Source organism: Hippichthys cyanospilos, chromosome 21, assembly GCF_059441005.1.
Source record: "Hippichthys cyanospilos isolate Australia breed blue-spotted pipefish chromosome 21, RoL_Hcya_1.0, whole genome shotgun sequence".
NCBI lineage: Eukaryota > Metazoa > Chordata > Actinopteri > Syngnathiformes > Syngnathidae > Hippichthys > Hippichthys cyanospilos.
The window spans coordinates 9114366-9140896 of NC_142389.1; the positions used below are offsets into that span (position 1 = coordinate 9114366).

General features: G+C 37.6%; 5 protein-coding genes and 1 long non-coding RNA gene across 6 annotated transcripts; 1 reads left to right on the plus strand and 5 right to left on the minus strand.

The window, feature by feature from the left end:
• The first annotated feature begins 1572 nt into the window (after positions 1–1572).
• On the plus strand, positions 1573–8923 carry wipf3 (WAS/WASL interacting protein family member 3). Its single transcript, XM_088405677.1, has 8 exons — positions 1573–1842; positions 2991–3098; positions 3861–3993; positions 4633–4794; positions 5798–6481; positions 6718–6855; positions 8025–8126; positions 8219–8923. The coding sequence occupies exons 2-8, from the start codon at positions 3012–3014 to the stop codon at positions 8257–8259; spliced, it is 1347 nt and encodes a 448-aa protein (XP_088261803.1). The 5' UTR covers positions 1573–1842; positions 2991–3011; the 3' UTR covers positions 8260–8923.
• Positions 4549–6718, minus strand: LOC148406519 (uncharacterized). Its single transcript, XR_015864070.1, has 2 exons — positions 6579–6718; positions 4549–4776 (listed from the first exon to the last, which is right to left on the minus strand). It is a non-coding gene; the product is annotated as an uncharacterized LOC148406519 (long non-coding RNA).
• LOC148406520 (peptidyl-prolyl cis-trans isomerase FKBP14-like) lies at positions 8599–11120 on the minus strand. The gene is made up of 4 exons (XM_088405678.1): positions 10862–11120; positions 10582–10742; positions 10133–10260; positions 8599–9342 (listed from the first exon to the last, which is right to left on the minus strand). Exons 1-4 carry the CDS (start codon positions 11053–11055, stop codon positions 9178–9180), a joined length of 648 nt encoding a protein of 215 aa, XP_088261804.1. The 5' UTR covers positions 11056–11120; the 3' UTR covers positions 8599–9177.
• Positions 11121–11354: 234 nt separating this feature from the next.
• Positions 11355–21105, minus strand: LOC148406521 (uncharacterized). The gene is made up of 18 exons (XM_088404850.1): positions 20864–21105; positions 19880–20001; positions 19426–19538; positions 19247–19357; positions 19116–19160; positions 18991–19017; positions 17339–17410; positions 17125–17187; positions 17031–17057; positions 16468–16512; positions 16334–16369; positions 16178–16258; positions 16013–16109; positions 15803–15939; positions 15611–15730; positions 14236–14365; positions 13914–14016; positions 11355–12845 (listed from the first exon to the last, which is right to left on the minus strand). Exons 2-18 carry the CDS (start codon positions 19980–19982, stop codon positions 12776–12778), a joined length of 1380 nt encoding a protein of 459 aa, XP_088260976.1. The 5' UTR covers positions 19983–20001; positions 20864–21105; the 3' UTR covers positions 11355–12775.
• Positions 21106–21429: 324 nt separating this feature from the next.
• Positions 21430–22729, minus strand: LOC148406522 (cytochrome c iso-1/iso-2-like). The gene is made up of 3 exons (XM_088404591.1): positions 22605–22729; positions 22194–22369; positions 21430–21905 (listed from the first exon to the last, which is right to left on the minus strand). Exons 1-3 carry the CDS (start codon positions 22724–22726, stop codon positions 21754–21756), a joined length of 450 nt encoding a protein of 149 aa, XP_088260717.1. The 5' UTR covers positions 22727–22729; the 3' UTR covers positions 21430–21753.
• Positions 22730–23484: 755 nt separating this feature from the next.
• npvf (neuropeptide VF precursor) lies at positions 23485–25394 on the minus strand. Its single transcript, XM_088404590.1, has 3 exons — positions 25227–25394; positions 24077–24426; positions 23485–23616 (listed from the first exon to the last, which is right to left on the minus strand). The coding sequence occupies exons 1-3, from the start codon at positions 25386–25388 to the stop codon at positions 23547–23549; spliced, it is 582 nt and encodes a 193-aa protein (XP_088260716.1). The 5' UTR covers positions 25389–25394; the 3' UTR covers positions 23485–23546.
• Positions 25395–26531: the final 1137 nt, after the last annotated feature.

Sequence of the window (26531 nt, forward strand, 5' to 3'; positions counted from 1 at the left end):
AGCAGAATTGTGTCATACTCCATTCCTGTTTTACTTGCTGCCACTCGAATGCTTCACAAAAAGATCCATTCATCTACTTTCTTTCTTAGATTTATCTAAATGAGCTTTCAGTCTTGGAGCAGCTGTTTTCAAAGAAATTGCGTTCATTTTACGGAGATCTGTCGTGTCACCTTTTTACCGCTAGAGAGTGCTGCAGACAAACATCAATCGTTTGACCGACCAGTCAATAAAATAGCACTGAGCAAAAATACAACACGAATATTTCTAGATTATCTCGGTATTTCCCGGTAGTTAGCTGCCTGATCATTTTAAGACGGAACAAGGAAGCACATTGTGAATACCGTGTTAAAACATACCAGTTTTGTTGAACACAATGGCTATTGTTGCATAGGACTATATTAAGCCACGCTATGTAGAAATACTTAACGATAAACTAACTCATCAAAACGAAATGTCCTTTAAATAAATAAATAGTGTAATAGTGTATTATTACAGCAATTTTAGTATGTCTACTCTGTCCTGCTATGTTTCATTGCAAGGAAAAGCAATAATGATCCTGGTATAGTCCAATCAATGCAATGACGTCCCAATCTGACCCGGAAGTGCGTGTTTCCAAAAGTGACAGAAACTTTTTTTTTTAAATTGCACCCCCAGTCAAAAAGTAACAAATGCGATACTTAATTTATTCATGTCTTACTTTTTTTTTTTTCACTGGAAGAGTATTATCATCCTGGGTCAATTTGACCCGGTGTCATGTGTAAATTATTTAAAAGTTTCTGAAACTTTTCCTTATGCGTGTAATCCTACTTTAATCCTATTTAAGAAAAAGAAAACACGTTTTAAATGAAAGAAACAAAACACATTTAAACAAACATGCACGCGAATGTTCTTTTTAATGGATATATTTATCATTTTGTAATTTGTAATTGATTTTATTTCATGGACAGCGTGCAGTGACTTTGTTCACAATGCAAAATATGGAGGCACCAGATTTAGCGAGTCACTACTTCTCATCTGTTGTCCGTACATAAAAACAGAAGACACAACAATGACAAACACAACTTCTATCACATACACATTTATAAATCATATACAGACACAGTGTAAAATACATTTCTGATAACACGTTCAGGTCTAAATGTCATAACGTCATACTGTATTTACCCATACAGTATATACAATCTAATACAATATTTCTGATGTAAAAGTGCTTCCAAGAAAGTGTTTTTAAAATACTTAATCTAAAAATATCTTCATAATAATAAAAACGACAGACTCGTTGGTTACGTAGGCGTGTTTTTTTGTTTGTTTGTTTAAAAATCAGTTCTGGGAATACTCCACTAGAGGGCAGAAGCTACAAATACCGGTACTCTCCCTTATAAATACCTACCTGTTGTCATTCATTCAAAAGTGTAAAACCTTTGTGTTCAACTGCCGTGGAGGTGAATTTGTGTGTTAATTTAGGCGAGATTTTTTTTTAAATGCCAATGCGAAAACCGTTGCAGTTTTCCCCTCCCAGTATTTCTTCCCAGTTGTGTAGTGACCTGCCCCCTTTTGCAGTGCAACGCTATCTTCTGCACGGTACACAGCGTTAGAAAAAAAAACTGCATGAATCAATAGTCCACTGTTCATGTGCACAGGACAGCATCAGGACAGTGAACATTAAAAAAGAAGAAACTTACATCTTCATCTAACTTTTTGAAAATTTTCGGAGGTGGTTTTGGGTTAATGACAGACAGCCGACCAGTTGGGTTAAAAATAAAGCCATGAGGTCAGTTTGCTGCTCGACTTCAAACTGAGGAATTTGTCAAAGCGAGCAGGTGGACTTCTGACTCTGTGAAGGTAGGCCCAAGTTTGTCGTTTTTTAAGATACTGTTTCACTTTGCCCATTTGTGTTTATTTTAGAGCTTTCGCAACAAAAACACAACTTTTAGAAGCACTGGCAAATGTAACCAATTCTCCATTTACGACATTGGGTACGCTTGCATATTGATACTTCAACAGCTGTGTAAAAAACGACTTTAGAAAGATCATGCTTTTGTATATGATCAGATGTTAGGCGGTTGAAATTACTTTAAAACTGAGAGTGATTCTGCCAAGCTTACGGAATCCTTTTGTTTACATTCTAATTATGTGATGTGACCGCATCATCCGCTTGATTTATCAAAATAATAATTTCTTTTTTAATAGGAGGAACTCAATGGCCGTATGTGGTGTCTTCCACCCGATTGACAGCCAGTGGTCAACTTGGCCTGTTTAAAAGTCCTCACTGGCAGTGTCACACACATGACTGACACACTTATGGTGATAGAAATAGTAACGGAGGAACTGCCTGCCAGTTGCTTAGTGAGTGCCTGGCTCAGAGTCACTGTTCTTGTTTATCTCAGGGATGTCAGATATTTAAGAACAGTTGTCTACAATTAAACATATTTGCCAAAATGTAAGCTGAAATATTGAAATTCTACTTAAACTTAAGGGTGTCCCATTATTTTTGCAGCATCGTGTTTAAACAGGACTGCAAATCTAGACATAAGCAGCTTTATTAAATTACCAGGGATGTTCAAATTCCTGACACATAAGTCAGAGCAGTCATTGTTAAATTGTGATTTTAAATCTTTTTCATAAAAACTGAGTGCTATGGAAAATACACGAGTCATTTTCCTGTGGAGTATCCTTTGAGTTTCTTAATTACAGCTCAAAACAGCAGTGCATATCTGGAAGGCGTTGAAGGATGGGAGTCCATTACCTCTCAGACAACTCGCACCATTGTTCCTCTCCCGACTCACGCCACGGGGCATTGTGGGAAGTCAGGTCGAGAAGGGGCGGGTGAGGCGGAGTGTTTTGAACTACTCCAGAGAGGATGGAGAGCTTTCTGTTTCCTGTTTTGCGCTGCTGAAAGAGCTTCCTGTTCAGAGAATGGGGCGAGAGGTCGACTAAAGTGCTTCGAGTGCACAGTAGCAGCTTCTGGTGACATTTTTTTTTTTTTACAGGTATAGTTGGGGCCTTGAAATATGCCCATACCACCGCCACCTCCTCCTCCCTTGGCGCCCCCTCCGCCACCACCTCCCCCGCCGCCCCTCAGCGCTGTACCTCCACCGGTAAGAAAGTATCTTTCAAGAATTTTTTGGATTGTAGATGTTTGTCCTTCTTTCTTGGCTTAACACCTGGGGGTTGTTTGCATTATTTATTGAGGCCCAGCGTTAGGTTTCCTAAGCAGGAGCACAGTATCCACATGGCAACTGAATTGTAGTCACAAGTCTAGGTGAGGACTTATAATTTGCTATCTTGCATGATCCGTCACTTCAAACTCAGCTCCCTAAATGCAAATACCGTATTTTGCAGACTATATTTTTTTCTCATGTTTTGAGCCCTGCAGCTCATAGTCCAGTGTGGCTTATCCAGAATTTTTTTTTTTTTTGTTAGCCAACAGGAGACAATTTCCCAGTAAAGAAAATGTTTGTAACTGTACAAGGTATCACTTTATGGAAAAATTATTAAAATAGAACTGAAAAGATGTAAATCATTGGCTGTGCTCAAAAAGAGTTTAAAAAAATCTAGTATTAAAAAAAATTATTTATATATATATATATATATATATATATATATATATATATATATCCATTCATTTTCTATAAATATAATAGTGCTAAATATAGAGGCAATAAAAATATAGAGGCAATAAAAAAATGAAAAAAAAAAATTCACATACCATCTTTCTACTTAGAATTCTCATGTTACGATATGCGGCTTATAGTCCAGTGCGGCTTATTGGTGAAAAAGAATGTGTTTTTGCTGGATTTTTTTTTTTTTTTTCGTCGGAAAAGTACGGTAATAATACAATTTATTTGTCTGTGTGACAGTTTCCAGCAGAGGCTCCTAAGATCCAATCAAGTGGAGGAAGTGGCAGGAGCGCTCTGTTAGCCGACATCCAGAAAGGAACCAGACTCAAGAAAGTTACGCAGGTCAATGACCGCAGTGCCCCTGTTGTGGACAGTAAGAACTTAAAATATATGCACCTACCAAAATAGCATCAGTGATATCTGAAGCTCTGCCAACCCCGCTGAAATGCATTTTTATTTAAGTTTTAGCTGTCAATCTCATTTACAACCCTGTGAAAATAGATTTTGGACGTTTATAGCCGTCAATGGCAGTGACTGAGTTAATATATGTTTTGACAGATTGAAATGATGTATCATTCACTCTTAAGCTTTTGTGTGTGTGCTTCATGAGGTGCCTGCGTATTTCTTTGGCCATATTCCAGCATAGACATGCACATACACACTCAAGTGTCCACTTCAGGAAGGAATGCCACAAGACTGTAGATAAGGATGCAAGTGTAATAGGAAATGATATCAATGGCGAAAACAACAACGCAAACTCACGTTGTGCTAGGTTGTATCCATATGTGTGTTTTTTTTTTTGTTTTTTTTTGGACTGGTTCCACATTGCTAGAAATACAATAGTTTACATAGCTTCAGTAAATACACCCAGGTACATGTAAGCAATGAAATGAGATCTTGCACAAGACTTGTATTAAAAAAAAGATGATTTTATATCTTAGATCATTTTATTCGGTTTGGATGATCATATTATTATGTCAAACGAGGCATTGCATGTATTTTGCCGCCCCAGAGCCCAAGGCTTCCAGTGGAGATGTGTCCAGCAATGTTGCTGTTGCTCAGGGTCCATGTGGAGGTGCGACACCCATGGGGCCGTCCTTAGGTGGGCTGTTTGCGGGGGGCTTTCCCACCCTCAGGCCGATAGGGCATCGAGACTCTGCAGGCAAGACGCCAGGTTGGTAGAAATGGTTAATTTGTTGCCAACCTCAAGACCAACCTTGAAAAGACAGTTTTAAATGTTTTTCAACAGTTACATTTTGCAGAAGAATCAAGAATCAAACTAGAGGTGCAGAGATGAATGGATTAATCAGCAACTAATCCATTATCAAAGTGATCAGTATTTTTTTTTTGGATGATTGAATAATTGTTTGGATATCTTATTGTTACATGGAAATTCAGCATGTCAACAGTGATTAATCTTGTCTTCTGTTGCATTCAAATCAAATCTGCACTTATGCTTCCATCTAATTCATCAGGTGCAGTATCTCTTTCAACTCCAAAGACATCTTTTTACGTTTTTAAGAGTCCAGATCCAATTCAATCGGAAGCTTCAATGGGCTCAATTTAATATATATGTGTATATATATATGTATATATATATATATATATATATATATATATATATATATATATATATATATATATATATATATATATATATATGTATATGCCAAGGTAATCAATTAATTTATACATTAAAGTAACCATTATCAATTACTATATTAACTAAGTAATTTATTACTTGAGTGCCTTCTACCTAAGTTTATTTATTACTTTAATACTTAAATATCTTAACTGAATGCTTTGGTTCCTTAAGTAAATAACTACTTGAAGTATTCAATTAGTATTTAATTATTCAATTACTATAGCCAAACAATTGCAAATATTTAGTACGTGTTAGTGACTGTCTATACTCTTGGTCTAAAATGTGAAAATATATTTTTTGGGTGTAAAGCATTAACTGGCCTCATAGAAGATAGAAGTCGAGAAATGTCATTTATAGCGATTAATCATCATACATCAAATAACAATATTTAGGGGGGAAAAAAATCACAATTTTGCTTATTTAATTTTTCACAACGATACGCTTATGCAGTCATGATGTATTGGCCCATTTTGAATTTGTCTGTTTAAAAGACTATTGTGTGTGTGTGTGTGTGTGTGTGTCTGTGTTCAAGTGTCCCGCTCGAGCTCCTCAGCCTCTCTCAAGCCTCTTTGGAACACGCCCACTTTTGCAGACTTGATCGGCCCCCTGGGAGGCGTCGGCCCCCGTCCGCTCGCCTCCTCCTCTGCCCCGCCCTCGCCGACTCACTGCAGCAAGCATCTTTTCCAACTCCCCGTGGCCACGCCCTCTCAGCCAACACCACCAGCTCCGCCTTCGGCTCCTCCTCCGCCGCCCCCGCCTCAAGCCTTCCAGGACCGCCCTGCCAGCAAGCCTCCGCCCTCCTGCCCACCCCCTCCCCCTCCGCCCCCATCTCAAGTCACCAAGCCCACCTGGCTGCCCATCCAGCACTATCAACAGACCAGCAACGCCCCATCTTTGACTCCTCCCCCTCCAACTTACAACCCTCCCTCTCTCCCTCGGGACCGCTCCTCATGGTCCTTCTACCCTCCAGCGCCCCCTGTCGTCCACTCAGAACCTGCAAGGTTTCCCGTCCTGCGTGACTCTGCCCCTCTCGGACCCCCGCCCCCACCACCACCTCCCCCTCTCCCAAGCTCTTACACCCCGAGCTGCATATCTACTCTCCCACCGCCCCCGCCCAGAATTCCCGCGGTGCCATCGCCGGCCTTACGATTTCTACCGCCGTCGTACCCCTGCAACGCCCCAACCAGACGGCCGCCTGCAGTGCCCAGAAGCGCTGGTTGGTCCATAATTTACCAAGAAATTATTACTTACATTACCGGTCAAAAGTTTGAAAAGACCTTCAAATTCCAATGTGTTTTGATGAAGAAGCCCACCATTTTTTGTACACAGGCGCTGACGTGCTCTTGTTACATGACCAAGTAGACACATATCCAATTGAAATGCATTTTTCATGTTAAAGATCACGTTTCTGACACACCGCTTACTCTTCTGTTCTAACCGCCGTGTGAGCAGGTGCCAGTCGTTTGGCTCCTCCTCCAGCTCCTCCGGCACGTTCCCCCTCCACTGAGTTGTCCAGCCGCATTCCTCCCCCTCCGCCGCCGCCTCCCCTGCTCCCTTCCACTGTCAGGAATGGACACCTGCACAGTCTGGGTGAGTGAATGGCAAGGGACATTTGTATCAGGATAGGGCATATGATTATTTTCAATGAAAAGTAGATGACGAATGTAAAAATTGAAAATAAAACAAAATAAAGTCAAAACTAAAATGCTTTTAAGAAAAAACAAGCTGACTAAAATCATCATTTATAGTGAAAAGGCCCTATGTTTTCATGTGTTTATTCAAGAATTCATTTTAAATGAATTTATTTTCGTATTGCTGTACATTTGTAATCAATCAATGTTTACAAATCAATTAAAGAGCAATCAATTAAGAACTGCAATTTGTTTATTATATAGTAATTGGTGACTTTTAAATTTTGCACTTGACAGATACTGCATTCATTAAAAAAAAAAAAGCTAAAACAATTTAAAACAACTGAAAGGTAGCATTTTCCAAAAAAAAAGAATAACATCTAAAGTGCTTTCAAAAGTAACTAAACCTACAATTTGATTTAAAAAGTCAAAACTAAATAATTTAACTATAAATAATAACTAAAAAACAATTCGGTCCAAGGAAAAAGTTGACTAAGTCGGGTGTTGACTTTAAAAATAGCCTCTTCAAAGCTCTGTCAAAATGTTTACACCACTGTTTTCTTGTACATATGCAGTGTTGCAGTGGCGGCCAGGGAGAAAGGCTACCCAAAAAAACAAAGACTATCTCAAATTTGAGATAATTTCTTACTAAAAACAAGAGTGACAAAATTGTTTAATTATGCGCCACTTGCAAAAGGTATTATACAGCAGTGCTTCAGAAGGAAAAAAAAACGTATGCAACGACCGTCTTGACACACTCTCCATTGCTTGCCTTGGTACGCCACCTAGTGGCCAAACAACTGATGCTAATTGCGTGCTTAAAACCACCTACTGATAGTATTGGGCTTCATTAAAAACAATATTAGCAGATGGAGCTTTCCAAAATGAAGGGCCATACTTGGTAGTTGGAGTTTGTTGACCTTAAACGTCATTGTTAAGGCGCTAATGCTAATGCTAATCGCAATCACAAATGATTTTTCGGCGACTCAAAATTCATAAGTATAGAAAATAAAAAATGATGAGTTGTTATATTCATTAACTTCAACCCACGTGCAACCTTCAAACAACCTTCCGAACATTTAATGACAAAAAAATTGAATGTATTATTTGCATCTTTACTCCATCCAGATGACTTTGAGTCCAAATTCCAGTTCCACCCAATAGAAGATTTTCCTCCTCCGGATGAATTCAAGCCTTTCCCTCGCATCTACCCAAGCAAAGAAAACAGAGGTACGGTAGCAAAGACAATCCCGAGCTTTATTATTAGTCTCCCAGTTTTCAGTATGTGATGTTTTCTTCTTGCCCTCGTCTTCTCTTAACAGTAAACCCCGCCCCCCATGGGCTCAAGTCACACCTTAGATGAGATTCATCCCACACAATTCCTGGATATTGAGGTTAGGAAACCCACAATAACAACTCACAGGCTTTTGGTTCGGAGGCAGGCATCGTGTTTGTGTGTTAGTTACGCCTTGTACTACAGTATGTGACCTCTGACCTTTTCTGGAGTGGAATGTTTTGAATGTGAGTGAGAGGAGGGCTCGCCCTACTCATCCTCATAAGCACATACATGCAGTCTCTGGTGAGTTTCTTCCAGGGGCTATTTTTGGACAAGGTTTGTTTGAAACTGAGAATTTTACTGAACACAAAATAAGTAAGGATGATCTGGAGACATTTTAAGCTATTTTAATATTGTCATCCAATTTTAACTCAGCTAACAGCTATATGGTTGTACAGCAGTCTTTCAAGATGGCTTTCCAGTCAGTTTTCTGTAGAATTGATAATATAGAAGTAGTTTTTTTAATCCTGTACCATCAGTCAACTTTTATTGTAACTACTCAAGTGCATTTTTGTACATGTGATTGATATTAGATCGCTTCTTACAGATGTACTGACAAACTTGTGACAACAGTGCCATCTGTTGGCCAATCGTGATAAAATCACTTTTCCAAGCCTCGAACAATCGCATTGTTATTGAAAGTAAGACACGCTATGCTTAATAGAAAATAAAAAAATAAAGAACAGATATCATTCAATTTTGTCTCATTCATTCACTAATGCATACAAACGTTCGAATCACATTTGCTATTTCATATAGGCCAATCAGAGCAAAGATAGCGTTTGTGAAAGATCACTACACAAAAACTGTAGATTCATTCACAAACAATTGATCTCAATGCCACGCACCTAACAAACTCACAGGTAACCTGAGAATTTTCATTGCACCAAAAATGAAGGAAAAGGACAGAGAAAATGTATAAAAGTGACAGGGCAAGTTTTGTGTTTAAAGTTCATCGTGTTTAAACTTGTAAGTAAACTCCTTGGAGGATATGAAACCGTCTTTATTTTCATCTTCCTTGGCAAAAATATCTTCGGCCATGTTCTCATGCAAGGTGTCGTTTGGAGGGTAGCCGTTACGTTCGAACTCCTTCTTCAAGTATTGTTTTACCTGTCAAAACAAACAAGCAAAAAAGGCACAGGCGTCTCAAAAAAAAAGTCCATAAAAATCAACATACACTTTATTTGGTACGCCAATAAAAGAGCTACATCTAAAATTTCAGATTTGAGATAACAATATGATCCTCACTTTGATTTGACTACGTTTTATCATTATTATTATTATCGTTAGTACTATCCTCCATTGTAATGAGAACTATTTCTCATATTTTGCTAAACTTTCAGCATCATTGGAGATTTTAATCTAAAGTTACGAGTCCCATGACTAGTAATTTACAGTCTCCCTCTTGTGGTATGTAAAATAATTAACCTAGAAATACCTGTACTGTATTTACAACAGATGAAACAAATTTATGTTAAATATTTTTATCTGAATAATGTACAATGTTTTTTTTAACTGTTTCTATATTCAGGCGTGGTGCTAATGTTCAAGTTGTGTATTAGATTACAGTGGCCTACAATAATATAAAAATATTTTAGGATTTTAACACGTAGTTACTACGTTGCTATGTATGAATCATGCTCACTTTTGCCGTTACATTACTTACAGTTTAGTATTTTTAAAGTGGTAGTTAATGTGAAAAAAATTACTAGTAATGCAATATTAGGATTTAGTGACTACTAAAGTGTCATAAAAATTAAGCATTATATCTCTTGTCAAGGCAGAAAGGGTTTTTAGACTGAATTAGACTGAAATGTTTCAGAGGTTCATTATACTTTTAAAATCTGCATCTTGTTGGGACGAACTTGCACGTTTGTTTTGAAAGGTCGAATGTCCTCACCTCAGACTTGGAAAGCTTCCAGTCGTCATTGAGGTCCATCTCCTGGAATGACTCGTGCGACCTTGGCCCGTTTCTGATATCAAGCAACTCGATGACGAAGGTCAAGGTGCTTTCAGGAGGGATTTTTCCTAAGAATGGACAAAGACTAATATTGAGCGATTCAAACAACAAGCTTGACATCACTTGAGGGTTATTAAGGATTAATTTGAAGAAATGTCATCAATGGCTTTTTCTGTGTGTTTATAATATATTGTTATTGTTTAGTGATCTTACCAAGGCTTAGCATTGTTTACATGCTCCACAGTATTAAATAAATACTTGCTGAACACTTCAATCGGTATCGGAGTCCTAAGGAGCTGTTCAGAACAGTAAAGATTTACATGCAAGATACAAACATGCCAAAAAAGAAGGTGTTGGCTACATATGCTAAAAGGCTTTGACAGTAGTACCTTTTCCATCTTTCCCAAAGGCTAAAGCTGGAGGTATAATCAATTTTCTTTTTTCTCCTGCACACATCTTCTGCAGACCTTGATCCCAGCCCTTGATCACTTCCCTGATGCCCAAAGTGAACCACATTGCTTGTTTGTCACCCTGAGTAGGATCCCCACGACTGCAGACACACACACATCCAAAAAAAAAAAAGACAATCATTCACTGTTCCGTACCACAATAAAATTTGTGGTCGATTTCGTTTAGAATTGCATGGTTACTTTTTCTGACCATCCCTACCTGTCATGAAACATGGTTCCATTCTCAAAGTAGCCTTGATGATGCACCAGCAGCATGTCTCCATACTTGGTTTTGCGATGACACAGGAAAGGTTTGTGCAGGACTTCGATCTTGACCTCCGCTTCTGGCAGAAATCCGCCGCAGACGGCGGCCAGCAGGGAGGAGCAGAAGCAGCACAGGACCGGCAGCTGCATGGCCTCTTGGCAGGGGGAGACGCCGGTGTGGAATAACGCGAGATGGAACGTCGATACGCTGCCAGGCAGGCTTGCGAATCGACGTGGCAGTGAAGTTCCATGGTTAAATTCTGTTGCAGAAAGTGCGCGTCTAATTGGTTGCTTTCTCACAAACTCCGCCCACAGAGAAGTGCCCCTTCAAACTTCATTTGCCGTTTATGTTGCTTCAAATTACATATAATGACGCCACACGCATGTTTTTTTTTTAACACTTTATTGAACAGAAAATCACAAACTTTGTGACCATTAGCTAACTTCAATGGTATCTGCAGAAAGTGCGCTCTCTGCTGCGGGCATGTGGTACTGCACCCACCCTTGGCGGAAATCATCTTTTGACCACCAAAGTTTGCCGGTAATGCAATGGTTTAAATTATTTTCTATTATTTTACGGCCATTTCAATTCGAGCCAACCGTGAAATTCTACGACGTAACAGAAATTAAATTGAACCCACAGAAGGCTCTCTTGCTATGTTTCTCTGTTGCACTTATACGATTTACAGTAATTCGCCAATCCTCATTTAAAACAAATAGTTGGAGGAAATAACAAGGCAGGATTGTTTTTCCTAACATTTAATTATTATTTGCTCAGTTATGAAATGCAGTCTGCTCGGGAAGTGAACAGAATAAGAATTTCACTGTGTCGTATACTTCTATACACGTAACAATAAAATCTCTGAATACTTATTAGAATTTATTAACTTAATGATATGCTTGTTTTTTGATATGCAAGTTTTCTACTTTGCGTGAACATACCGTATCTACTCGTTTGAAGGGCATTTTGTCTTTAACTTCATTGTAATACAATGCCACCGTTGTTATTTTTAAAATTTTGATGGGTCATGGGGGTAATCTCAAAACAATGAAAACATCATAAGAATGACTAAGAATCAAAATTCAGAGGTCAAACAGCGCCATGACAAAGATGCACCTGCAAAACAGTAAAAATAATACATTTGATCTTTTATCTAAAGCATTGATTATGGATGAATTGTCCATTTATTAATGTCATACAGGCTGTTAATGGTTCAACGTTTTGAAAAGCTCTCTAGGTCACATTTTGATTTGCTTTGACAATTATTATAAGGACGCTTCTGATTCAGGTCAAAGCTGTGCGGGTAAATACGCGCATGGAAATGAACAGTATCGGCCTAAATGATCATGTGCACGCCTTTTTTTTCCTGACAGTTTTTGTCATGCTACTGCATTGCTCTTTGTCGTTATCATCAAATATTTATCATTCATTTGAAACGATTATCAGGCTACTCTATTTACAGCTCTGGGTAAACACATTCCCATGCAAATAACACAGCATTTCACCTTACAATTATAAATATATTGCACATGTTTAAAGCATTCTGCATACTACGGTAACTAAGGTGCTTTCTCTTGTTATAAAAGAAGCTCATATCAGCTTATGTCTATAATAACAGTCAGCAAGTCATTCCATACAATCATTTGTTTTCCTTCATAGCATATTTAGCGAGAAGCAGATCCCTGAGGCCAACAAAATAATCAACAGCTGATCCAAAAGCTGACTCCCATTCTTCATCTCATGGCACAGAGTCCTGTTAGTGCTCTCTCAGTCCAGCAAGTAATATTCAGAGACATGAGATGAGACTTCCAAATCTGAGGTGGCATCCCTCTAGAATGATATTGCACACTTTTGCACCTTGCGATCTATTCAGGTGAAGTATTTGCAGCCGGTGGAGTCGATGACGCAGACTTCGGTGCATCTGAGCTGGCCGAAGGATCTGGAGGAGACACAGAGGAGGATGTTAATGAGGTAACTCGTGAATGCCACTAAAGCAGGGGTGGCCAAGTTCGGTCCTCAAGAGCCACAATCCAGCCTGTTTTCATTGTGTCTCTTCAACTAACACACCTGATTCAAATGATTAGCTCATCAGCATGCTTTGCACAATCCTGATAACGACGCTGATTTGACTCAGGTGTGTTGGTTGAAGAGATACATTGAAAACAGTCTGGATTGTGGCTCTTGAGGTCCGAACTTGGCCACCCCTGCACTAAACAGTAAGATTACAAAAAAAAAAAAAAAAAAGTGAACTTGGTAACTTGATTAGCTTTTTTCCTTTTTTTCTCGTGTTTGGCTAACAGAGGGTCTAAAAATGGCTGTTACAAAATGAGCTAAGTACTAAGTTACTTGTAATTGTATACATAATTAAGTACTAAAGCATAGGTGTTAAACTCCAGTCCTTGGAATCCTGCATGTTTTCCAGTTTTCTCTGCCTAACACACCTGATTCAAATGATTAGCTTATTAGCAAGCTCTACAGGAGCTTGAAAAAATGATCCAAATCATTTGAATCTGGTGTGTTTGAGAGAGAGAGCTTGAAAACATGCAGGATACTCGAAGACTGGAGTTTGACACCTGTGTTAAAGTAAATAATTTATATACTAAAATAACTAAAGTAAGTAATTACTTTAAGGCGTTATCATATAATAATTAAGCCCTATACAACCAAAATAATTTGATTACGTTAAGTTATTGATTATTTTAGTACCTAATTATTTAAAACAATCATTTACTTTAGTAATTAATTACAGTACATAGTACTTAGTTACTTAAAGTAAGCAATTACTGTAATATTTAGTTATCTAAAATAATTGATTAGCGGTTAATTCATTGAGTACCAGCCATTTTTCACCTTACTTTAGTGAAAGAAAAAATGGAAAGAGATGTAAATAAGTACCTTGGATTGAATATTTGGACTGAAACACTTAAAAATCTGTCATTGGGATTGAATGTGTTAATGCTAAATATGTACTGCATGTACAAGTAATAATAATGATCTGTCATCTTACCCAGGAAGATAGGATTTGCATGTCTGATAGCCAAAGTCTTTCCCATCGCACTCTTCCATGCCTTCATGTCGATAACCATCTCCACAATAAGCCCATTTGCAGTCTGGAGTCAGAACGTTCCAGCAAAATGGCACAGAGCCAAAAAGGAAAGAGAGAAAGAGGAAAGTGTCAGTGCCAGTACTGCATTTTGCAGCTAATTTAATGGAAGGGGAAGGTAGTGTAAAGCATGCTTGGGAAAAGAACATCAATGATGCTTTTTGTGGGATGCTCACACAGAGATCCTGTAAATAAAAAGCTCCCAGTGTGTACATATATGACTCACTCAGACAAGAATCAGTGACAATTTGGTTTCCATCATCACACTCTTCTCCATCCTGAGGCTGCACCTTCCCGTCCCCGCACACACCGATTCTGTCTGGCACCTTTTCAGTGGACTGGAATTGCTGGAAGGGCTTAAAGAGAAGAAGAATTGCAGGTAGGGCTGCTGATTATTTCAATAATCGATTTACTCATTCACAGCTAGCCCAGTAAAATACATCTCTGGCGTACATACCCGTCAATGGCAGTGAATGAGTTTATCTGTCCAATCTGATTTTTAAAGCGTTTTTGTTTTCATTCCTTAGTTCATAAACAGGACAATTTTTTTCAACGTGCCACAAAATTGGATAAAATATTGATAGTATGCCAAAAAAGTCGATTCTCAAAAGAATTAACATTCTTATTTACGTTTCAGAATCAATATAATACAAAAAAATTAAACAAATCCGCTTATTGTCGGCTTTCATGTAGCTAAGCAGGATGCACTCAGCCAAGGAAGAGACGACAATATAATTTCACACGCCAATGTGACATTTAAGCTATCTAGGCTAATTTAAAAATAAACACACCAAACAATACATGTTTGTCAAAGCAATAGCCGCAGAATGCATTTATTTTTTAAGTTCACAGCATTGGTTTCTATCCAGCTAACTTTACTCCTCCTCCTGACTGTTTTTATTACCATCACATCACGCCTTTACCGACATCAACACACCACCATAAAAAAAAATCAAATTCTATCACTGATTAAGAATGCTAAGAAACCACTCATCAATTTCGCTGCCGATGTGCGATATGGCGTTAACGCTCATGCTAAGTGGTACATTCAAATACTGTAGGACATATCAAACACTAAAAGGTTTACAATACCTTATCAAATACTGTAACAATAATAATTCTAGTGATTTGGCATGCCAATGAATCAAAGAATAGATGCTTTCCTAAATGAAAGCAGACAAATATATCTTATTCGGATTAACACAATGGTAATCACTGCTCTTTCGTAGATGACTATAAAGATTTGAGAATATTTACTAATGGGAGGCTGAAAATCTAAGGATTCGGACAATTTTAGGTGTCTGATGATGAAAAGTAATTGTCACGAAATTGATTCTCAATTAGCTGTCAATTAACTGTGGGTATCCATGGTTATATGGGTCACTAATGTAAACTTTGCAATCAAATACATCTCTGGAAGAATTGAGGACAAAACACATGGTGCCATTTTGAACCCTACCCGTTTTGACATGCTATAGTCATTTTTAGCCTGCTAGTGTTTTTTTCAATGCTTTGGTTAGACGTGTTTAGACGAACGGCCCAAATTGACACCAAGGGGTTCATGGCAAGTGTTATTCAGATTTACTCCAAAAGTGACTCACCTGTATGGGCTTCCATCCATCTTTATCTCGAAAATAAAGTGCCTTTTGATCCTTCCTGAACGCTATGGCCTGATCCAGATGGAGACGGCCGAGTTCCTCCTCGTTTTTCACCACAAATATCTAAAAAAAACAAGGTTTGATGTGTTAAAACAAAATTAAATTTCGAGCGGTTTTATGCTAATGTGGTTTTACGGCAGGGACTTGATTGGGGATCTCATGTGGGTCGCTTCCAGAAGGAGCGTTGTTGGCTACAAGAAAAGTGTCACAATCACAACGTCCAGGTGGGCCTGGAAGACCCTTCTCACCCTTTTCCCCTGCTAGATAGACACCTGCAAGATGCACAATTGTGCATTAACGTAAACATTGTTCCTAATGTGGAGCCACTGGATGCGTGACAGTTACCAGGAGCCGGTGGACCAGGTGGACCAGGGGGGCCATTTGGACCTGGTGGTCCAGGTTTACCCATTAGTCCTGAAGCTCCTGTGTGTCCCTTTTCCCCCTAAAAAAAAACAAAAACAAAAACAAATGTTGGAGAGTGTATTTGTATTTGTACAAATAATGACTCACCTGTTTGCCTCTTTTGCCAGGTCGCCCAGTGGGTCCCCTTTTGCCATGGACGCCTGGCTCTCCTTTTGGTCCTTGTTCACCCTGTGAGAGGAGCAAGAAACAGTACAGGTGAATATTAAGTCAAATCAGCTGCTTTATTTGCTTTAGGCATCTTACCTTCTGACCCAGCATGCCTGGCAAACCAGCAATGCCCTAAATAGTGACAGACAGCGAGAATAATTATTCCCTTGTCAAATGACATAAAAAAACACAATAATTTAGTCTATTCAGCAGAATAAAACTTTTCTTACTTTATCACCTTTTGATCCTGGTAGTCCTGGGCTTCCACTATCCCCCTTTTGACAAAATTCAAAATTGGTAAAATATCAAATATAATCAAAAAAGGAGAAATCAAAGATCTATCTATCTATCTATCTATCTATCTATCTATCTATCTATCTATCTATCTATCTATCTATCTATCTATCTATCTATCTATCTATCTATATATATATATATATATATATATATATATATATATATATATATATATATATATAAGGTCTAAAACGGCTGGTACTAAGAAATACTGAGATGCAATCAATTACATTCAGTAATTCAACGTTAATTAATTAGGTCATCAAAGTATTCGATTACTTAAGTAAATTACCTTAGGCAATTGCATCATTACATCATTACCTAAAGTAATTGATTACTTTAATTTTTATTCATTAAGTACCAGCCATTTTTAAACCCTCCTTTAGATAAACACTTGAAAATAAAATTAACCTTATATTGAATGTCTGAGGAAAAAAAAACAATTTAAAAATGTCTTTGGGAGTTAATTTAGTTGTGAAAAAATGATATTACCTACCTTCTCTCCCCTGTGACCAGGCATCCCCTATAGCAAAACAAAAATTGTCATCATAATGACAAATTGAATCCAAAATGAGCACTGTGGTGCTCACCTTCATTCCTGGGGGTCCCCTCAATCCTGGTAGTCCCATGAGGCCTGGGTCTCCTTTTTCCCCCTAAAAACAAGCAAATGAACTCAATCTTTTGTCATCAATGTGTCTTGTGTGATTCACACTAAAAGTCATGAATACTTATTGGGTTTGGGTATATCTCATGTATCCAAGTTAAAAATGCAAATTAGGCAGGAGACTGCACACGAATTCTTACCCTAGTTCCCTGTGGACCAGGCCATCCCGGAAGTCCTTGTTTCCCCGGAAGACCAGGCGCTCCAGTACGCCCCTTTAAAAAATTGCCAGATGATAACATAGGGTTGAGAAATGCGTGGAACTAACAGTTTGACCTTCTGTGATTCCTTAATCAAATCCAACAGATGAGCGTGCTAGTTCTAAGTGTACCCTAGAGGTTTGTGGATTACGCTTTGTTGCTGCAGCTAGGAGCCTCTAATATATTACAAAACATCTATGTGACGCCTGTATGGGGTCCCACAGCTGCTGCCATGCGAGCAGTGTGCTCTCATTTGGATGCTTGTCATTAAACCAACAGCAGCCTGTTGGGACACAGTGGACCTGCTGCTCCTGCTTCTGTGTGGGATGATGTATCATTGGCTGAGAGTGAAAAGCACTTTGGGAGATTAAAGCGCACAAGTGGATTGCTCAGCAGGACTGGAGTCCAGTACCGGGACTGTAGTAGAATGGATGCAGGCCAAGAAAACAAGGAAGCGTAGAAAGGAGTGAAAGAGGTCGAAAGAAAATTTATAGAGATGAGGAGAGGAAGGTGGGGAATAAGAGGAAGCTACTTCCTGTGTGGTCTAATGTTACATAAAAAAAAAAAAAAAAAAAATATATATATATATATATATATATATATATATATATATATATATATATATATATATATATATATAATTTTTTTTTATATTAAGTTGTAATATCAGCAATCACTACTTGATGGAATATGTCTTAGATGGAATGATATGCACAACAAAAAAGTCTCATAATAAAATCAAAACTTTTGATTTGATTTTTGTAAAAAAAAAAAAAAATGCACGAATGAGTTCATGCACTTAACTCTTTCATTGCCATCCATTTTTCCAAAGATAAACTTGCTTGCTAATTACAAGCATTCTGACTGACCATGGTCAGTGCTTTTTTTATTATTTTACCACCTTAATGACCGAAAGAGAGCTGCTTATTCCCATTACAAAAAAACCACAAAAAAACTTTAACATCAATTGACGCCAAGAGCACCCATTGGTAGGCTTCAGGTTGATGTCTTTTCACGTGACAGATGTGCAGTGTTAATCTAGCTTTCTCGTTTAGCAGTTTTGTTCTCTCTTTGAATAGGAACTTTTTTTTAGTAAAAAAGTATTTTTCACTAACTGAAAAACAATGTTTTTCTGTCTATATTTAACTCTTTTACGACAGATTCCTTTATTTTTTTGTCGAAAAAAAATGTATGGCATACTGTATATCATTTGTTTATAAGTCTAACATATTTGGAAAATTAGTTAAAAACTGCCACTTTCATAGATTAGTTTACAGGCCCTGTTTATTTTGGTCCCATCTGTATTTTATACTACTACTGATCATAATAATAATAATAATAATAATAATAATAATTTTATTAGCATTTTAGCATTGTCCCAAGAGTAGTGAAAGTGTTAAAATAGCAATGTTGTCGTGTGTCGTGTGTTAAGTGTAGAACCCAAGTAACATTGATGAAGAACTGTGGCCCCTTTCAGTATTTCAAAGCCCCATCCATGTCAGAGGAGGAAATTCAGTTGTTATTATTCCTAGGGTGTGCAAGATGGCTCACGGAGAGATGAGCTGATGATATATGAAAAACAAGGAGTGGCTCACCTTTGACCCTGGGCGTCCAATTTCTCCCTGAGAAGGACAGATAAAGAAAGAGAGATTTTGCTGTCCTAAATAGAAAACCACCGCGACATGCATCACGTAATGTACGAGTAGACCAGAAAATGCACCTTTTCCCCTTTTGGTCCTCTTATGCCAGGTAATCCACTGTCTCCCTGAAAAATGACATGCGGTTTATTATTTATTTATTCATATTCATATCTATGCATTCAATTTACCTTGGAAAAAAAAAAATTCTCACCTCTGGGCCACGGGGCCCTGGTGGTCCCGGAGGCCCAGCTGGGCAACCTGGATGTTCATTTTGCTGCTCCTCTCCTCTAAAAACCGCCGGCCCTGACATGCTGCCACCGCCCTTCAAACGAGAAAGTGTCACATTAAATCGTTTGATGCAAATGTGTTGGCGCATGTGTAACACTTTACAGGTTCGCTTTGCTTCCAGAGCTGAGGTGGTGGCGGCGGGAAAAGTGGAGGAGGAGGTGGAGATGTCAGACAACAGGGCTCAAATTTCATCGGCCTATCCGGCAACCTGACAACTGGGAGGGTTAACAGAAGGTAATCTTAAACATTGAAATTTTCGTCATCGGTAGACACACGTTAGATTAACCCTTGCGCGGTATTTTGATTATTTTTGGGTCATTTCTATCCATTTTAGGCAAGGGATGACATACTCCTGGTAGTGTGATAACTAAGTGGTTGTGTGATGTTGAAATTTGACATGTTGTCACCATTTGGGTGAAATTTCAGCCCCCTGGTGTCTTCTTTCAATGCTCTCTCGTTGATGTGATATTGCTTTTGATTTAGAGATTAAATGATTGGACAAAATACTGGACAAGGGTTAAATAAAGGACTTTACTTGATATTAGAACGTCCCTACCTGAGTGGGATGTGAAGAATCTATCCATGAAGGAATGATGGGACATAGCCCAAGCAGGACTCACAAGAATGTGGAAAGACACTACAAATGTGAATAACTCCATTCTGAGTGTGTATATTGCCCTTTAAAACACATAAACAACACATAAATTGCACATTTACAACCAATAATTTGCATTTTGACACATTGAAATGACACATTTTCACCAGGAAATCTGATAACTTTTCCAAGTGAAACAAAATACACAATAAATTAAATATTTTACTATCTCATTCTTTGGTATTTGTGCTTCAAAGTTTGGAATAGAATAGAATTGTCGTTGTACAGCAGGTATACCTGTACAATGAAATTGGGAGAGTTGCTCCGATGGCTTGGTTTTAAATAAATATGAACAATAAATAGAAAAAATAGTATAGAATAGAACTCATCGTTTCATAGGATTGCAATTGTCATTATATATATAATATATATATATATATATATATATATATATATATATATATATATATATATATATATATATATATATATATATATATATATATATATACTGTATATATATATATATATATATATATATATATATACTGTATATATATATATATACTGTATATATGCATAGAAAATTACATACGGCAGCTCAATCAATGGTGTTCCTCACAGACATTTCCAGCTACAATTTGTAAACATGCAATTTCTGCTCAATTAATACAAACTTTTCCATTGTTTTAAGGTTTATATTCTCAAACTGTTGTGCACGTGCAATGTGACATGTGACATAACGAAAGCGTAAACGTGTTGCAGCTATGCAGCATGTGCCCAGTTCCTCAAACCTGGGCAATGCGGTTTCACTCACACAGACAGCATCCATAACGGTGCAAAACGGCTTTGCAAGAGGCTGCCACATGCAGAGCCAATTTGAGAGTCCACCTGAGCAGATGCTCCACTAAACTCAAAACGTCGCAATGCTATAATCTCTCTTACCGTCCACTGCAAACGGTAGACACGCTGTCTACAGCTGCCTGGCGTCTCTTACCCCAAAAAGACACTGTCAACGCAAATGAATTTTGATACAGCGAAGAGCAAGCTTCTTTGCGTCTCGTCCTTGCAAAAAGAGAAGTACGAACTTTTCTTGTAGGCTGAATGGTTCCGACAGCTCGCTGGTGGCAGAGCTCAAGGCTTGCGGCTCTGCAAACCTGACTGAAGTGTCAACATTGAGGATGCGACTGGCATGGTTGGCCGATTGCTATGCGGATGGTGTATTCTAATGGGAAAGGGCACCATCTGCTGGATGATTTAGTCCATGCACGCTGCACCGAGAAAAAAAAAAACTCATATAAGTGCATATCTGAGGTTTTTTTAAGATCGTGTTACAAGCGTACCTCATACCTTTAAAAGTAAACGCCATTGACGTCATCATAGTAAAAGTAACTGCTTTTAGATATAATAAAATGCACATACTGGTTATTACAAATCAATACTTCACTGACAGTGTCAGTCAAATGTGTACCAACACATACAGTAAAAAAAGACAATAAACCCACTCCATATCAGATTTTAAAAAGAACATTTTATTTGTTGCCAAAAATCTTTCCCGTTTTAAAAGTTTAAATGAAAACAAATAAATAAAGATAGGACATGCAGCATCAACAAGTGGAAAAAAAGAAGAGAGCACTTTAAAAGAAAGCAACAGAAAGTGTCTTAACGTAACAGTATATGCACAAAGAAACGAAAAGTTGAAAGAGTTTGAAGTCTGTAAGTAAACAACTTTCAGGCATCCAAGACCTGAGAAATTCTGTAACCTTGCAAAGTTTCATTCAAAAGTATGTTACAAATGACATATTTGAAGTTGTTTAATATTGTAGTTAAAGTGTCTATTTTGGCGAGGTGGCCTCCTTTAAATATGCAATGATATCCTGCCTCTCTCTTTTCTTTTTGAGACCGCTGAAGATCATCTTGGTACCCGGAATATATTTCTTTGGGTTTTCCAGGTAGATCATCAGAGTCTCTTCACTCCATACAATACCTGGAAAAACAAGAACAAGCATTATTTGACTTGTTTGTAATCACGGTGTGCATTATCAGCCCTTGCGAGGACCTGCTCTGCTTGTTCAGACCTGCAAGTCTGAAAAAAGTCACACAACTATTCAAAAAGCAAAAAAACCCAACAGTTTACAAATGCAATAATTGCTCTACATTGAAAATTCAGGAAAGTATTAAAAATGGTTTAGCAACATGCTGTTAAATGCAAATAGTTTATCTTCATTTCACAGTATCTTGCTAGCATGTGAAGGTACTTTGCCATTGCGTTTACCTTTGTCAATATTTGCCTGTGTATAAGAAAAGCCCGGCGCCTGTCCTGTCTTCCTGCCAAACAGACCCCACAGGTTTGGCCCCACTTTGTGTTTTCCACCTTCCTCCACAGTATGACACTGGGCACACTTCAATACAAACACCTTCTTCCCTTTAACCGCATCCCCCATGGCCACACTGGGATGAGAGCAGATTTCATCAAGAAACATTTTTTTGTGTGTGTAATATGCGGAAAGTTAAATAAACACATCAGGGTGACAATTATTTGTCAAAGTTTCAGAATTATTTAATTAATGATCATTACCATGAAACAGGAATGAATTTGTGTATATGGACATAATGCACACAAATATTCAATAGACAAAAGAGAAGAAAACACTGTTTGAGTTAGTAAACCAGTGAAAATGCTTACCTTTCTGTTCGTTGAGGTATGTAGCCTAAACTTTTCAAACTTCTCCACAGAAGAGGCACCACCCTTCTTAAGTGGCAAGTTGGTTTGCTTTTTTTTTTTTTTTTTGAGTTATCCAATGTCATACTTCAGGCGGGCGTGTCTGTCAGGTTGACTCAGACAAGTGAGTGTTCATTTTAATTTGATTGTTATCGAATACAATATTAATACAAATATAATAATAATAATAATAACAATATTAATCATAATAATAATCATAATAATAATCGCTTTGTTTAACCAAGTCACTATTTATTTACCTGTTTCAGGTAGACGGGACTACTTCCGCATATTTGTGACGTCATCAAACGGCTGTTCCTCATGGGCGGCACACGCTAGTTTGAGGCGTTGCTGGGCGATAGTGGACATGTGTTTAAAAAGCGAATTTTCGTTGTAATCCCATTTATTTGTTTATTTCTTTGTAAAAAGAACCTACATGACATTTTCAAGTATTAACCATCTAAGAAAAAGTTGTCTTTCTCCCCCCGATGTCACATCAAGCAGTAATTTAGGTGATTTTGACCAACACAAACACTACGAAGTTAGCAAGCGAATTTAGACTTTTACCGAATAAATATGGTGTTTACTGTCAAAAGGCACGTTTGCTATCAAGTAGTTTTCAGTAATAGTATTCAGTAAACATGGTACAGTGCCCTGTATTGCGTATGGATTACACAGATACTTTGTAATTCTATGTAGCATATCTCTGACCAGCAGGTGGCAGCAAAAGCAATTATTTTCAAATGTAACAAAAACTGCTATTGTCTTTAACAAATGAAGAGCCCAAAATGAGATATTTTAGTCTTTTATTCATACTGTTATAGACTTTATTACCACAATAACAAAACTTTACACATAGCCTGTTGCAATGATTCATCAAACTCACACATAAACCCGTTAGTACAGTTACATGATTTCTTGGAGTCTCTTTAGTTGCGTATCCATTTCTTCAGAGCTGAAGTTAAACTCCTTAAACCTTCAGGGAGAAAGTCATTTGTTAATATTTATTTAGAGGCTTAATGTTTGTTGAAAATAATAGTAACTTTAAATAACGTTTTGAAATATACAATTGACATTTAATTGAATAGAAAATGATTAAAAGCATCCATAGCTATCATCATGTTATGGTTTTGTTCAAAGTTTTACTGTACATGCTTGGGAAGAATTAGTGAAGTACAGTATTGGCAATTTTTAAAATCATGACTGAACTTGAATTTACAAAAAAAAAAAAGAATTGCCTGATCACTCATAAAACTATACATCTTATGTATCCTGCTTGGGTTTGATAACATAATCAGACCTGTAATAAGTTAACAATGACTGCAATGGAGGCAGAAACTAGAGCGCAGTGTTTTGCCTTCTTTTCATTTTTTTAAGGAAAAAAAAAACATAATTTGATAGAAAAAGAGTGGCAAAAAGTCATTGGAGTTGCCTACCAGTGCAAATCCGTTTCCCACAACTTGGCTCTGATTAATGTTCGAAGAAGCCTCCAGCAGAGAATGTTTCTTCTCTGTTGCGTCTCAGGGTTCTGAATGTCTCCGACACATTCAGCAAATTTTGGGATCACCTCCCAGGACCTTCCAAACCTCTGGGGCTTGGTTGGAGTTGACTTCATTTCATCAGAATCACTTTCCCTTCCAAAGCGTTGGGGCATGTTTTTAAGCAGGTGAGGGAGTTTTGCATCAGGTGGGTGGAGCTTGACAGAGGACGGGAGGCTCATTTTACTTGTTGTCTCATCTGTTTTGAAGTGTTTCAGGTCTACATTCCTCCGTATTTCATCTTTTGCCTGTGGATATTTAAAAAAGAAAAAAAAAGATATTCTAGATAGTTTTTTTCATGCCACTGTGTGTGTGTGTGTGTATATATATATATATATATATATATATATATATATATATATATATATATATATATGTATACATACACACACAATATATTTATATATATACATACACACACACACACAGTGGCATGAAAGACTTTCTGAACATTTTGTACGTAAAACCACACACGTTTTGGCATTTTTATGACAGTAACATGAAAACAGTGTCAGAAGAAGGAATTAGTAACTTAACCTTAACTTACAAAGAACAAACAAACAAACAAAACTGCATGTTTAATATTTGCAAAAAGGCACTTAGATGCTCCACAGAATGCCTGGACAATTTGCTATTTTAAATGGAAAAATGAATTCAAAGGTTTATCAAGATGTTTTGCAGGACAATCTAAGGCCATCTGAGGAATGGTCCAAGATTGATCCTGACCGATGTGCCTGATTGATCTACAACTGTAGGAAGCGTTTGGTTGAAATTATTGCTGCCCTGGTGGCACAACTAGCTGAATTTTGATGGTTCAGATACTTATTGAAACTATTTTTATGTTAACGGCAATAATAATTTAAAAACTTTTGAATAAATACCTGTGTGTATTTACTTTAAGCAGACACTATTTTTCATCGATGTGATTATGGGAAAATGTGAGAAAAGCCAAAAGGTTGAGATACCTTATTGTACCGCTGTATATTAGAGAGCATTTTTTTTTTTCAAAAGCCTTCGGAACAATATATGATGTGAGTCTAATTCTTACCTGATTGTGTGCCTGCATCCTCGCAGTTTGCCATTCTTGATCGCAGCTACGCAGATCTTTCCCACAGTGGATGGATTTCCCATTGACCTTGAAGTCGGTCTTAGTCACTGCGTCAGGACCTCTCAGCATCAAGAAAATTGACAGTAAGATTTTTATCAACATGCTCACACTTGTAGACACAAATGCCTCTCTAATTTCCCGTAGACCGCACTGACCCCTTTTAATAAAGGCCGCTGATATAGGACGTCACCTGTGGCGTGGCATGCTAGGACACCCTTCCAAATTGACACATAGAATCTTCATTTGAACCAAACACATTCTTGAATGATTACTCAGCCGCCAAGGACCTAATGAAAGACTGGTATTAGAATGTCCTAATTGGGCTGATGAATACACTCAGTGACCTTTGTTAAATATAACATAGAGACCTTCCTGTGAGGAGAAGATGAGAGTAATTTTAGTAGGACTGACTAATGAATGAAATCAAATCGGAGAAGTTGCTATTTCACAAAAAAAAAGTGATATTTACATACAGGGATGTGCAGAAGCAGGACAACATTAATGTAGCATCGGCGAAATTAGACACAAATCGAAGTGAATAAATTTAACTGTGACTTTATGAACCATAGTTTATCATAATTTATAGTCATGTTTCTTTTTTATGCAGTTAAGTTGTAAATTCAACCTAAAGCCACAAGGTTCTGTTGCATTATTGTTTTGGAAATCCCAAACTTTAATGACCCACCTGCAGCCACCCAAAATTGCAAACCAAAAAAATACATCTGTTTTGTCATCATTTTATAGCCGGTATTTCATGTAGTCAGCTTTACAATTGAATTAAGGGCTATTTTGATTGAGGTGATATCTGCATGTGCATAATAACAGCCATAAATAAAATGTGTTTGAAAACATCTTCATATCCCAACAAAAACTTGTCAAAACAGTCTTGAAAATGCACAGCTGTGAATGGAAAGTTACTATCGGTCTTAAAGCAAAATTCACATCATGGACCTGAATGAGAAAATACCAAGATGTGCAGAATGGCCATCTTGGCAATGTTTTGGCTATTTTGAAGCATCTAAAACAAATTGTGATGAGAATAATATTTTTACCTTTAGCAATTGTTCATTGTATGCTGTTGCATAGTATGAATGATTTCAAAATGATTTCACCATGTAGGAAAAAGATAAAAACAATGAATTTGAAGGTGTTTCTTACCTGTTGACTGGTACTGACATCTATCATATAATTTTGTAATTTTATTTTGATGACATGCCCACATTCAGCTTTGAAGCCATGAACTAT